Below are 15,239 nucleotides of genomic sequence, written 5' to 3'. Positions count from 1 at the left end.
TCAGCTTTATTGCTTTAAGTTCCTTAATTTCTCATGGGTAATTTTTTTTTTTTTTTTTTTTTTTAAGGATAAATGCACCATTAGTCCTTGGGGTTGGTCTAAATTACAAATTACTCTATGTGGTTTACAAAGTTTATGGAAGTCTTTATGGTAAATTATAATTACAAATCAGTCTTTGAGCACGTTTTCCATCTACCAAGTTAACAGATTCTATTAATCAGCGATGTCACACTCAATAGGAAGCCGACATGTTTCCATTACAATAAAAAAATACAAAATCTAATAAAAATATAAATAAATAAAACAAAAATATTTGTTCTATTTTTTTTTAAAAAAAAAAAAAAAAAATACTGAAAGGTTGGGCAGCCTCCCCTTTGGAGGTGGCCTGGCCACCCCCAGGGCATTTACGGGTGGCCCAAGAACTTTTCATAAATTTTTTGAACCATAGAAAGTAGTTTGTAATTTTGGCCAACCCTAATAATCAATGGTGCAATTATTCTTTTTTATTTTTTTATTTATTCGTAGAAGTTTGCTATTTCCTAGCTTTGTTTTTCGTTGGTGAGAGAATTGATGTAAAACAGAGAATGAAAAGCAGAGTTGTTCTGAGACAATACAAAAGATAAATTGAACCAAGTCTAATAGTTGGACTAGGAATAAAAGAATTGTTGATTTTCAGCATTTTCTTAGCTACCAAAAATGTTATATTATTGATGAGTAGGGAGTGTTTGCTGGAAATGTTGCAGGCGGATCTCAAGCTTAACATTTGCAGAGGTACATCAGTACGGAAAATTTTAGTTCGGGAAGCAAAAGCTTACTAAAGTTCAAAGATTATTGAAAATTTTTTAAGGATTAAAAAATATATATTTTAGCCCATTGGTCTCTACTCAAAAAATTATTTGCCATTCTCAAAAAATTATGTTGCCCTTACCCAATTGATTTTTTTGCCTCAACCAAAAGAAAAAAGCCAATTTGCCTTTCCCAATTAAACCTAAAAAAGCTACCAAACTACATTCCACTGGACCACAAGCAAAAAAAAAATATCTTACCCAATTAAACCCAGAAAAAGCCTTCTTAAACCTCGCCATCTCTAATCCCACCATCGGCAGTCAGCCATTGCTTCATCCTTTAGTGCTTCCACTTCATTTTAACTTTGTAAGTTCTCAAAACTCTAATATTTTGTTATTTTTCCGATCATATGGTGAAGAAGTGAAGAAGATAACTGAAAACGTGACTTACAATTACACTACAAAAAAAAATTGCAATTCGCCACTTGCAATTTGCCATGTGTATGGGGCCCATCCACGTGGCAAACTGTTCGCCACGTGTCATTTGCAACGTGTGGGTGAATTGCAATTCGCCACTTGCAATTTGCCATGTGTAAATTGCTTATTTTTAATCAATGCTATGGACTTTATATGCAAATACTCAAATTTTTTAATGTTATTATTACTTGCAATTAATGAGACAACGATTGGTCCGTTGTCGCCTCATGGACGACAGTACTCTCCCTCACCGCTGGGCCAGCACTCTCTCATTGGGACATCATCGCCTGCTACACCGTCCCTTGCGCAACAATCGCCTACTGGCGAGTCCACGCCTAGTACAGAAATTCGTGATCCCTAAGAACAACGGCCTTCAGATTTGTAGATTTTTTGTAACTTTGTTTTGTTAATAACAATAACGTTTATTAGTACCTAATCTATGGTTGCTTTGGATTTAGAATTATTAATGCATGTGCTTAATTTGATTTTGTGTTTATAGTAAATTTCAAATATTGTCCTAATATTTTTGTGATATTTTGGGAAAAAAAAATGGATTTAGGGTTTATATATTGTGGTTTTCATTTTTTTTTTTTTTTGGGACAAAAAATTGCATTTTGCCAAGTGGCAAATGATACATGGCAAGTTTGCCACGTGTCTGAAAATCACGTGGCAGATTGTGGCCACGTGGTCTTGGACATGCGGTCAACTGTGGCCACGTGGATTATGGTCCACGTGGCCACAGTCAACTGCGTGGCTTTCAAACATGTCGTCGACAGTCGGCCACGTGTTCATTGTACACATGGCCACAATTGGCCACGTCATTTCAAACCACGTTGCCGACTGTGGCCACATGGACAATAATTCGCGTGGCTAATGTGTCACGTGGATTCGGTCCACGTGGGCCACGTGATTTAAGACGAAACTAAAAGGGAAATGAAATTTCATTTAATAAAACAATTTAAGGATTATATTCAAAATTCAAATTTTGCATTAAATTTCACTAAAATCTCTCTCAAATTTCCCTATAATCAGATAACCTTTGGTTTAACATAAATTGCATTAATTAAAGACCTAAATTGGCTAAACATAAAACTCTATTCTTCAATTGCATTAAACAAATTGCCCGGCCTGAAAATGGCATTAATATAAATAGAATCTTAGAAAATTGCATGAATTAAGGACCTAAACATAAAACATTATTCTACAATTGAATAAATCTTCTCTCCAAAAGTCGTATGGTGCCTAGGGCATTAAAATTTTGAAAAAATATCTTAATGTCTTTCAAAAATCACATTAATTAACAACTTAAATTTTATTTGAAATAAAAAAATTCAAATAAAATTGAAAATTTTATTATCAAACTCTCCTTAATTATCCTTAAACAGTATCTTAAACAAATGTCAAACTTTTAAAAATGAGAGAATAATAACGTTTAAAAATATATATTGTCATATTGGGTTGTCATCATGATTATCCTTAAATTTAAATATGAGAAATGCTATAAATTTCTGTTGCTAAATGAACGTTTGTTTTTTTAATGTTAATGCTTACATAATTTAAGCATAGAATTTAAGGAGTTGCCTTTCACTCTTAGCCTGTGAAGTGAATGTTGGCATTCATGGTTCTCATTAGATAGTACTAGTGTACGCACATGTTTACTTTAACTTATTAAGTTCCATTTTTTTTTTTTTTAAAGCTCTAAATCATTAAATCGTATACAATCCGAAGATTCCTTCAATCTTCAAAGACTTAATACAACACTGTGCATTTTAACAAAAGCCATCTATTATTACAAATATTTTCAGATGCTTTTATATACACTTGTCCAGCTGTTTAACACAACAACACTGTCTCTTCATCTGATTGCACTTCCCAAGGTTAATTAGCTTTCACACATCTCGATGCTTCACATCACGCACGCCGAACATCTCTGCCTCACTGCTCAAGACTAATTTCACAATTCTCCACATTCAAACCCGAAGTATCTCCAACATAGCTCTTCTCTGCAACTCGCTGAATGCTCCATTGCCTCCTTCTTGGCCTTTCTTCTCTACCTCTTACAAAACATCAAGCGAATGTGTTGTTCTCAGTCATTCTGTGGGCCGCCGTCTTCAGCCTTTGTAATGTTCCGGCATTGGGTATAACAAGGTTGAGAAAGAGAGATTCAAGGGGCTGAAGGGGTGGTGCTTGGTGCGTCAATGGCCATCGTGGTAGTCTTCGGCCAGAGAGCACATCAGGGAAGCCATCACACGCAGTTCTCGACCTTTGGGCGGTGGACTCGTACCGTTTAGGTGCCAGCCGTTTCTGTTACTCAAATCGATCCTAGTCGAGCCGAGTACTCGAGCTCGTGCTCGTCTAATAGGTGAGCTTGAGCTCGATCTCGTACAGGGTTTACCAATTGGCGAGCTGAGCTTGATCCCATTATCTTGACTCATCCCGAGTTCGAGTAAAACTTGAACGAGCTGATCCCGAACAACCAATACCCGCTCAGGATCGGCTCGTTTACACCCTAAAGTTGACAAACACTAGGCCATAATCGTCTATCCTGAATCCCCTGCCTCTCGTAAGGCCCGCCCAATTGCGCTTGAATAAGACGTACTGAGTCCTGTCATAGTACTCGACCTTAACTATATCGATTAACTTCCCGTAATAAGTTTTGCCTTCAACGGTTGGCACACATACGCAGCTGTTCTAAGTCCTCCTTCCCACATCATGGGCAAGCGTGCGGAACAGTTTGCCATTGACCACGCACCTATTATACTTAATTGTTGTCTCCTTCAGCCCTCTACAATGCATAACCAATTTGTTACCCAATTCCTCCTTACGTTGATCGTCCAGCCCATCGACCTATGTGTGTATTAAAAATAATATAAACCACATTGGTTAATTACGGCATATAAATCCTATCTTGAATTACATTGAACAAGCAGTATATATACTATATGATGAAATACCACTATTTCCTTACATATGCACGGTACCATTCACAGAACTACTCATGATGTTGGGCTTCAATAAGATCGTCCGTAACACGACCCCTAATGCATGATCGCCTAAGCGCGTCCATGTGCATCATACATTCAGCGGATATAATTTTGTACTAATTATTATTTAGAAATGTATTTGAATCAACATACTATGTAAACACTACTTACATCTACAAATGAAGGAACTTGTCAGAGTTGAACATAATATAACGGTGAATCTGCTTCATTGTCAGACGGTTCAGGCTAACTCGAGTTCCAGCCACTTTGAACCATCAAGATTTCTCTGAGGTCTGTTATGGAAGGTTGGTGCGTTATCTAGATACCTCGAACAGAACGTTACCAGATCGGTCGCTATACAACCCTCCGCCATGCACCCCTCGCTTTATTGCGCACATTAGACTTGAACCCCCTAAGACTCCTAGTGTACACACATGCACATCAACTTAGTTAGAGTTTGTCAAACCAATACCCATATATATATATATATATATATATATATATATATATATATATATATATATATATATATATATATATATATATATATATTCACATTTTACCTCTCTTTCGGGTACATTCACCTATACTGCACGAGTCTGCCGAGTTTGCATTTGTGCACAAGATGCATGACCAAGTAGACCATGCTAGTAAAAAAATCCGGCGGGAAATATCTGTTCTAGCTTGCACAAAGTGATATAGACATCACCCTGCAGTCGGTCCATCTCATCTTGTGTTAGCTTGGTTGAGCATATGCCTCTGAAAAATGCAAACATCTCTACAAGAGGTCTAACCACTTTATCTGGTAGTGACTGGCGTAATGTAATTGGGAGAAGTTGTTGCATCAGTACGTAGCTATCATGGCTCTTCAACCTCGAGATTGTACGTTCCTCGAGTTAAACATACCGTGAAATGTTCAAGGCGTATCCGTCCGGGACTCTCACATTTTGAAGAACCTTCAGAAAGTTTTCTTTGTCCTCCCTGACCATCGTGTGGCAAGCTGTGGGCATATATGTTTTACCATTTGCGACTGTGAACAGATGTAATTTATGTCTCAACCCCATTTCTTGCAAGTCTAGTCGAGCTGCCAAGTTGTCTTTCGTTTTCCCTTTGATGTTCAGAATAGTGCCAAGTATGTTGTTCATGACATTTTTTTCTATGTGCATGACATCAAGATTGTGCCGAAGCAAATTGTCTTTCCAGTACGGCAGTCGAAGAAAATACTTTTCTTCTTCCACACTACATCATCAGTACTTTCTTATCCCCAAAAGCAATTATGTCCAACTGTTGGAGGATCTCGTCCTCGCATGGTACATTTGGAGCACATTCTAATTCTTCAGTACCGTCAAATGTTCTTCTATTCAGCCGCCACAGATGCTCAGTTGGCAAGTATCTCCTGTCCCCCATATAGCAAAATTTCTTGTCGCTCTTCAAATATTTAGACCTTGTCCAATGCATACAGCAAGGACATGCCTTCACACCCCTGTTAGGCCACTCAGATAAATCTGCATATGCCGGAAGTCATTTATTGTCCACATCAACTGAGCTCGCATATTAAAATTATCCATCTTTGAAGCATCAAATGTCCGTACCCCTACATTCCACAGTTTTTGTAACTTATCAATCAATGGCTGGAGGTAGACATCGATATCCATACCAGGTGAGCTCGAGCTAGGGATAACCAGTTATAGGATGAACGACGTTTGTTTCATGCGCATCCAATGAGGCAAATTGTACGGTATAAGCATTACAAGCCATGTGTTGTGAAATGTGCTCATGTTCCCAAAAGGATTAAAACCATCAGATGTTAAACCAAGCCGCACATTCCTACTGTCTGCCATAAAATTCGGATGTAAGATGTCAAATGATCTCCATGCCTCACTGTTGGTAGGATGCCTCAATACGCCATCCCTAGTGTGGCCTTCTGCATGCCACCTCATATAGGGCGCAGTATGCTCCAACATGAAAAGCCTCTATAGTGGTAGGATGAGTGGAAACCACCGCAACACCTTCATTGAACGTTTTTTTCTTGATGATATGGGCTCACCATCCTCATCTAAATGTATATCAGCCTTCCACTTAGATTCTTCCGATACATGAATCTAAGTCCTTATTGTCTTTCTAGAATAACATACAGTCATTACGGTACGCCAGAATCTTCTCATACCCGAGACCCATGTCACTGAGGAACTTCTTCGCCTTGTATGAATTAACTGGCAAGGTCTCATCACAAAGAGGCAACAACTGATTCATAAGCTTAAGAATATTAGAGAAAATTGTTACTAATACCTCCAACGCACTTCAAGTTGTACATGTGTACAGTAGCATTCAATTTACTATGCTTGGTACCAGGGTGAAGTGGCTTCTTGGCAGTCCTTAGCAACTCATAGTACTTCAATGCGTCTCCTCCAGAGGTTCCTTCATTAATTGCCTGCGGTTGGCTACTGACGGCTTCCCTAACATCGTGCATACCGAAGGTGTCACGCAACATGGCGTGCATGTCACCACCTTGTTCTGGGCTTCCGCCCTATTCTGTGCCTACACCTTGTTCTGTGCTACTGGCTGCCGCATCTGTGGCCACATGACTCAAACACCGACTAAGAACAGCTCCGTTAATCGTGGTCTCACTGTGCATATACCACAAACTGTATCCCGGGGACATTCCCCCTATCCCTTGTCAAGTGGGCAAGAACGTAATATGGGGAGTGGCTCTGGTTATTTCGATAGTACTTACAGGCAGTAAATTTTACTACTGGCGACCGTACAGTTACTAATGGCAAATTCCACGAACGCTCTACACCCGTCATTATATTGTGTCGTACCCCTACGGGCTGACATCCAAGACTTGTCTATATTTGTCTGTATGTGAATCAACAGACTGAAACACATTAAGATTTTTAATTTGAGCAAATAACTATACGGCCTAAAATTTTGAGAACCCAAAAAAATAAGAAAAAATAAGAAATAAAAAACAATGGCCCAAGTCTCAAAATTTCATGTTTGTTTTAAATTGTTGTTGGACTATATAAATTTTGAATTTCCATAGTCCTATCTTATGAGATGTTTTTTCTTTTTCTTTTTTCATAGCACCTTAAAATTTTTAAAACCTTTTTACATCAACATTTAAAGTGAACAGACCAAAAAAAATAGGTAAGGATGTGGTTGTTGAACTTGTTGAGATTTCACGTTTGTTCCACAGGTTATTTTTCAATATGCATATGTAGTCCAATTTTGTCCTTATTTTATTTTGAACGAATATACTGAGATTCGTGTACGTTACTAGTACCTTTAAATTTTGTGAACCTTCTCACATCAATAGTTAAACCGAAAAAACTTAAAAAAAAAATAGGTAAGAACATGATTGCTGAACTTGTTTAAATTTCACGTTTGTTTTAAATAAATTATTGCACGGGTTATTTAAATATGCATACGTCGAAAATTTTGGTCAAATTTTTTTTTTGGTCACTTATACCGAAATTCGTCTATGTTCATAGCAGCTTAAAATTTTTAAAACCGTCTCACATCAACAATTAAACTTTAAAAAATATAACATTAAATTGATAAACACATGGTAGTTGCACTTGTTTAAATTTGATGTTTGTATTCAACTGTTTTTTTTTTTTTTTTTAATAAAAAAAAAATTGAATAAAATATAATTTTTTCAATAGTTGATTCTGCATTTTATTTTAAATATGCATATGTGGAAAATTCTTCTTATAATATTATGGTTATGTCGAAAACAATTCATTTCGTCCATGTTCATAGCCTAACCGTAACTCATGATTAACTTGCTCACAGCAACAATTAAACCTTTTTTTTTAAAAAAAAAATGTTCGAATTGTACCGAACACTTGTTTAAGATTGATGTTAGTTTTAAACTACTGAATTTTTTATATGTGGATTTAAGTATGAACCATGTGGGAAATTTAATTTAATTTAATTTTTTTTTTGTTAAAGCGAATTGTATCGAATGCTTCTCATTAATTTGTAATCTTCTTACATCAACGATTAAAGTTAAAAAGTAGTGAAAAAAGGATAATTGTCATTACTCACATTTATGACGTTCGTTTTCAAATTTTTAGTACGAATAGTATTGTAAATGGTGGACGGTAAAAGTTTTTTTTTTTTTTTTTTGTTTCGAAATTACCATTAAGATTTATGTATATTAGTAGCACAATTTTTTTTTTCTTTTGCTACAATTTATACATATTCATAACACAATTTGTTGTAACATTGCAAGGAAAAAAAAATAGAAAAAAATCTATGGAAATATATTAAATTTTTCTACGGTAGGTTGCCCAAAAAAAAAAATATCACAAAGAAATTATTAATTCATAAAATATCACAAAGAAATCAATAAAATGTACAAAGATATAGCAAAAAATTCAAGACAAAAATGAAAAAAAAAATTATTCACTGTGGATTTCATAGTGTAAGGATTTAGGGTTGTCTGTGTACTTGTATTTTTGGAGGAAAAAAAAAAATAAAATTATTTCAGAATAATATTGCATGTAAACTGAGAGAGAGAGGGAACGGAGCTGAGAGATACCGTTTGGCTCAAGAGGTCTCTGGTGTGTCGCTGTTCGGAGGTAGTTGCTGGACAGTCGGTCTCCCACGGCCGGCTTAGAGTGAGAGTGAGAAAGATAGAGTACCGGGAGAGAGAGACAGAGAGAGACAGAGAGACAGAGAGAGAGAGAGACAGAGACAGAGAGATTTTCGAAGAGAGATTTTGAGAGAGTGGGGACGGACAGTGGTGCGGCTCACCGGAGAGGATGTTGGAGGGTGGAGCTGTGAGGCGGTGAGAGAGAGAGAGAGAGAGAGAGAGAGAGAGAGTGAGCTAAGAGAGATCGACGAGAGATAGAGAGAGATAAATAGTATTGAGAGAGAGAGAATATTAAAATAGATAGCTTCCTCATTTTAATATTATTATTTTTCAATTTTTTTTTTTTGGTTTTTAATTTTTTTTTTTCAATTTTTGGGTGGCGCACAGAATGTCCCACGCGCACCACCTGGCCACTGACTGGCCACGTGAACAGTTTGCTACATGGTCAACACCACGTGGCTATTTGGGCGACGTGTATTTGATATACACGTCGTGTTTTAGCCCATTGCGTGACATGGGCTAAAAAACACGTGGCTATTGTGCCACGTGTTACTTACCCACGTCAGTATTTAATATTTTACTAAAATTAAAATATTTTATATTATATATACTATATGATATGTATTTGTAATAAATTAAGGCTGGCAATTTTGACACGACCTGACAATCCGACACGAACACGACAAGAAATTAGCGGGTTTGAGTCATAAACGAGTCGACCCGTTTATGACCCGTTTAACTCAGTCTGGCGGGGGTGACCTGCCAGACACGATTAGCTTTCCCTTTTTTTTTTTTTTTTTAATGGGATCAGTCTGATTAGATTTAGAATCTTAGATTATTATTATTAGGTTAGGGCTGAAAAGCGGCAAAGCCCTAACTTCTTCAGAGTTTTCTTTCTCCTTCAAGTTCAAGCTTCAGCACCGCCCCATTGCCCTGCCCCCTCTTCTTCTTCAGCGCCGCACCGCCGCCGCCCCCTCTTCTTCTTCTTCCTCCCGCTGGACCCACTCGACGTAGCGACGCCAACAGCTGCACACCGCTGCTTCCAGCCTTCACCACTACCGGAGAGATCGCCATCTGCCACCGACTGCCGCTATTGCACTCAGTCCAGCGACACTGTTTAGACGTTTCAGCCCTGGGCATAGCGTTACCCACTGTGACAACAATCACAAACACCCACGCACAGTGGAAATCAACTCTACCTTTGCACGACTTCTACACAGGTAATCCACTTGTCTCTAGAAAGAATTGATTGATGGTATACACTTGAGGAGTGGGAATCCCAACTGGGAGCATACTTAATTCGTTTTTGTCCTTGATGTTGCCACAACAGTGCTCAAGTTTGAGATTTAAGACCTAACTCGAATTGTTAAATGTATCTTTATATTCATTATTTTCCCTCTTTATTGTTGTTTAATGGGTATTCTAATTGATTGATCCCCAGACATCAATTTCAAGATCTTAAACACCTCCCCCCCCCCCCCGGTCCACCCAAAAAAAAAAAAAAAGATAATAAAAAAAGATTGCCCTTTGATGTCTTAATGTTTAGTTGCATCTTTATGGATTTTTTTTTCTGCAGAATGGCTAGTGCAGTAGTGCTGGAGAAGATTTTTCAGTTAAACGGGTCAAACGGGTCGTGTTGACCCGATACGACCCATTATGCTAAACGGGTTTCACGGGTCGAGTCGGGTGACCCGTGAAATTGTCATGTCGTGTCTGGAGCCCCGACCCGTTAACATAAACGGGTCGTGTTTGGGTCTAACTTAAACGGGTCGCGGGTCTTAACGGGTAGTGTCGAGTACCCGTTTTGCCAACCCTAAATAAATCCATATAAACCCTAACCCTAGGTATACTATATATAGCAATAAATACTAAACCCTAAGCCCAAAATCCAAAACCTTAAGCCCAATTTAATATATATATATATATATATGTATATAGCACTAAACTAGTTAGGATACGTAAGAGTTCATTAAATTAAATATTTAAAATAGTTTCAAACCTTTTTAACGTGAAAAATTTAAAAATGTATATATATTTATAGTACGCAAAAGTAAACCCCAACTATTAGGGCAAGTTCTATATGTTTTGGGGCCTAAGGCGATAATTATAAATGAGGCATTTTTATATAAATATAATTACTTTTAATTTTTATATTATATTTTTATAAAAAAAATAACTTTTATAACTTTGAAATTTAATATTATATTGCTAGTATCAAATCTATATAATTTATTTTGAGTTTCAGTTAATTTGTTAATTTTTTTTTTTAATTTTATTTTTTAAAGTGTTTTATATATTTAAATGCATATTTCTAACAAATATTTATAAATAAAAAAAATCATAATGACCGAGGCACAAAAAAAAAAAAAAAAAAAACACAACAAAAAAAGAAAGGAAACATGTGGACGTACACTGGATGTGGACATGTTCTTGACGATAAAAAAAAAAAAAAAAAAAACTAGTGAGCCTTTTTATAGCCGTGAATATAATTAGCCTTGTTCTAACTTCTCTCTACGTTTTCCTCTTGGAAGTCTAGAGGTGAAGTTGTTTTTCTCTAGTCCTTTTAGGGCTAGGAGTTTTTTGCCTGTCTTTGATTCCTTGGGAGTTTTTTGTTTATCACCTTTCACTTTTTCTGGTTTCTTTCTCTTCTCTCGGTGGTGATTTTTCTAATTTTCGTATGTAAGAAGACCTTTTCTCTATGTGAGGGAATTTTTCCCTTCTAGATGACGAAAAGGAAGGGATGTCATTGGATGCTGATGATTTGAACCCTTTGGTGCATAGGGGTAAATCATGTTTGGTGGGTAAGCTGTTGGTGGATCGCATTGTCCCGAAGGAGTTTTTTAAGGCTCCTCTTATTCGTGCCTGGAAACCTACGGGATCTGTTTCTTTCCGCGTCCTAGGCAATAATATGTTTTTAGCAGATTTCGAACATGATTGAGATAAAGCTCGAATTTTGGAGGGGTGGCCATGGTTGTTTGACCGAAACCTAGTGTCTCTTGTGAACTATGATGGGATTACTCTTCCATCATAGATGAACTTTGAAAAAGCTGCATTCTGGGTGAGGATGTATAATCTCCCACTTGCATGCATGGGGTAGGAAGTTGTGCACAAAATCGGAGCTTCAGTGGGAAAGGTGGAAGATGTTGATATTATAGACGATGAGGTGGGATGGGGTGAATATCTAAGGGTGAAAATTCTTCTTGATCTCTCAAAGCCTCTTGCTCGAGGTCGGCAACTTCATCTACTAGGCAAGTCAGTTTGGATCTCGTTTAAATGTGAGAAAATTCCAAAATTTTGCTTCAGTTGTGGGGTTATCCGTCATGGGCCAAAGGGTTGCACTCAGTATGTTCCTCGTCGGAGTCCCAGCGCTCAGGGAGAAAACCCTTATGGACCTTGGTTGTGGGTGAGTTTCTATTGTCGAAAATTTGGTTATGGAGAAGATAAAAATGGTGGGGTACCTGAAGGGATGAACACAGCGAATCCGGTCGTCGGTGAGTTATCTCCATTCCAACGCAAGTTTTGGGGTAGGTCTGGTGTTCCGTTAAGAGCTATCGACGGCGGGAATTCTGTTGATACAAACCCTAGCTCTGTGAGGGAGGAAGAGATGATTCCATCTATGGAAACTGGGGAGTCGTTAAGGAAAGAAGTTGGTGCGGGGGATACGTTACGCAAGAATAATTCCAAAATGTGCATATCCCCAGTTATGGATATCCGGGATTCACGTGAATTCTCAATTGTGAAAGATTTGTCTCCAAGTCAGCCAGCTGTGGGACCGGTCCTGGAAGATTCAAGCGAAGGTGTTTTGGGTAAGTTACAAACAAAGTTTGTGGGTAGTTGGGACTCGAATCTGGGTCGGATGTCGTGGCAAAAAGTGGACGTTGGGAAGAATGAGATTCAATTGGATCAATTCAGGTCAGATATTTCTTATCAAAGACAAAAATATATATTTGGATAGCAAGTCGTGTTTACGTGTTGGGTTCGGATCTTGTCGGAAGATAAATATAAGACTATACAAATCAACCCTAATCTTACTCATTTAATTAAACGGGTTAGACTCGTCAACCCTAACCCACTAATTTCGTGTTGGGTTCACGGGTAGTATCAATAATTGTTAACCCTTATGTCACATGTTGAGTTTACATCGTATCGAGGCATGAATATAAAATTATATAGATCAACCATAATCTAACACAACTTATTTAATTAACTGGGTTTGACTTCTCAACCCTAACCCGTTAATTCTATGTTGACTTTGTATCATATTTACCGGTCATGTAAAAAATTGTGACCCTACTTGTACACATGTGGCATAGAGGCCGGATTCTGTATATACAGATTAGGATCACTTAAAAAGCTAAATTAATTGTTATACGTTTTGATTTTTTTTTTTTTTCAGGCAAGAGGTTCACTGCTCATGTTTGTAGCTAAATTCCTAGCTTTCATGACCATTGGTGGATTCCCTTCTTTCGTGGAGGACATGAAGGTCTGTTGTGTTTTATTCATTGTTGAACTATTAATCAATTTTAAGGGAAATTTCACTTACTCTCGAACTGTCAAAAATTTTGCAATTATATTCTCGAATTATTAAAATTTGTAATGTCAGGCGGTTCTCAAGTTTCAACTCCTTTTAATTTCACTCTTCTGTTAATTTTCTGTTAAATTCTAACCAATGATGCCAGTATGCCCAAAACATCCCCCTTTTTAAATATTTTTAATTTTTTTAAATATATATATATATATATATATATATATATTTGATGACCCATGGCCAGGTCGTTATTTTTTTTTTATTTTTTTATTTTTAGCAAATTTATATTTTTATAAGTTACATAAGAGTATAAAAGGCTATTACAAAAAATAATAATAATAAAATAAAATAAATAGTACAAAAGTCATTTCACTTAAGTAGTTTGAATTATGGAAAACCGACATTGTAAATTTTGGTACACGAGGTTATGATTGCAAAACCATTAGACAGTTAGGAAGTATATTATTCTCAATATTTTTTTTTTTTTTGAGGAAATGTTATTCTCAGTATATGCACACTTATGAGCATTTGATTAATGTTATTCTCAATATATGCACACTTACGCACACTCATATCATTGTATTTTGTATTTTTCTGAGCATATATCATTGTCAATTGTTACCAATGTTTTCTATTCTCTCAAATATCTAGGTATTTGAACGAGAAAGATTAAATGGGCATTATGGGACAAGTACATATGTAATCGGCAACACATTTTCTGCTGTTCCATACTTGTTATTGATTTCATTGATTCCCGGAGCAATTGCTTATTACCTTCCTGGACTTCACAAAGGAGTTGAACACTTCATATACTTTGCTGCCGTGCTATTTGTTTGCATGATGCTGGTGGAGAGCCTGATGATGATTGTTGCAAGCCTCGTGCCTAATTTTCTAATGGGTATAATAATGGGTGTCGGAATTCAAGGGCTCATGCTTTTAGTCGGCGGATTCTTCCGATTGCCAAACGAGATGCCCAAGCCAGTTTGGAGATATCCATTCTACTACATTGCTTTCCACAAGTATGCCTACCAACGGATGTTCAAGAACGAGTTTGAAGGGCTAACCTTTCCTGGCAATCCCGCCGGAGGGCCACGCAGAGTTAATGGTGAAGAAATTTTGAGGGATACGTGGGAAATGGAAAGGGTTTACTTTAAGTGGGTGGATCTTGCTATCTTGTTGGGAATGGTAGTTTTGTATCGAATTTTGTTTCTGGTTATCGTTAAGAGCAGTGAGAAGATTAGGCCTGCTTTAAGAGCTTTCTTGTTGGTGCCTCCCAAGCAAACAGCAACGGTCATGGTAAATCCTTCTGCTACACCTTTACACGGGGAGAGTCTGTAGAAGAGTGCATTGATGAAAGTGTAATAATATTAGCAAATAATGTTGAGGAGATGCAACTCAATATTAGAGAATAGTGTAATATATATTAGAAAACAACGTATTTTGACTTCTTAAATAAGAATATATATATGGGGGTGATCACACTAACACTTACACTCTTTTATCTTTATGAATGGTGAAAACTTCCGTGAAGGTTATCAAGTTTGAGGAGATGCAACTCTTCATAAGGGAAACAACTTGGCACAGGGTTGTATCCCTTCATTAACAGTAGCATCAAATCCTATAAAAAGGTAATATATGGGAGGCATTAATTTAGCTCGTTTGGATATGCAATTTTTCGTATTCTTTTTTATTGTTTTTAAGATTGTGAATACGTACGATGAAAAAAAAAGTTCAAAAAAAGTTCAAAAAAAATTGAAGAAACTTGATTGGGAATGTGAATTAAATTGAATATAATTCATGGATTCTCTCTTCTGTTCAAAAGACGTGTAGTCTCTTAGTATTCTTCCCTTCCCTTCTCGCAA

The 15,239-nt window shown here is 37.0% G+C and overlaps 1 protein-coding gene across 1 annotated transcript; it reads left to right on the top strand.

Moving 5' to 3' along the window:
- The first annotated feature begins 13,245 nt into the window (after positions 1-13,245).
- On the top strand, positions 13,246-14,792 carry LOC133881682 (ABC transporter G family member 1-like). Its single transcript, XM_062320677.1, has 2 exons — positions 13,246-13,332; positions 14,029-14,792. Exons 1-2 carry the CDS (start codon positions 13,264-13,266, stop codon positions 14,713-14,715), a joined length of 756 nt encoding a protein of 251 aa, XP_062176661.1. The 5' UTR covers positions 13,246-13,263; the 3' UTR covers positions 14,716-14,792.
- Positions 14,793-15,239: the final 447 nt, after the last annotated feature.

The sequence above is a fragment of the Alnus glutinosa genome, chromosome 11, assembly GCF_958979055.1.
Source record: "Alnus glutinosa chromosome 11, dhAlnGlut1.1, whole genome shotgun sequence".
In the NCBI taxonomy this organism is placed as follows: Eukaryota; Viridiplantae; Streptophyta; class Magnoliopsida; order Fagales; family Betulaceae; genus Alnus; species Alnus glutinosa.
Note: the sequence above shows the minus strand (reverse complement) of the source record. Positions and strands in the feature narration are given on the sequence as shown.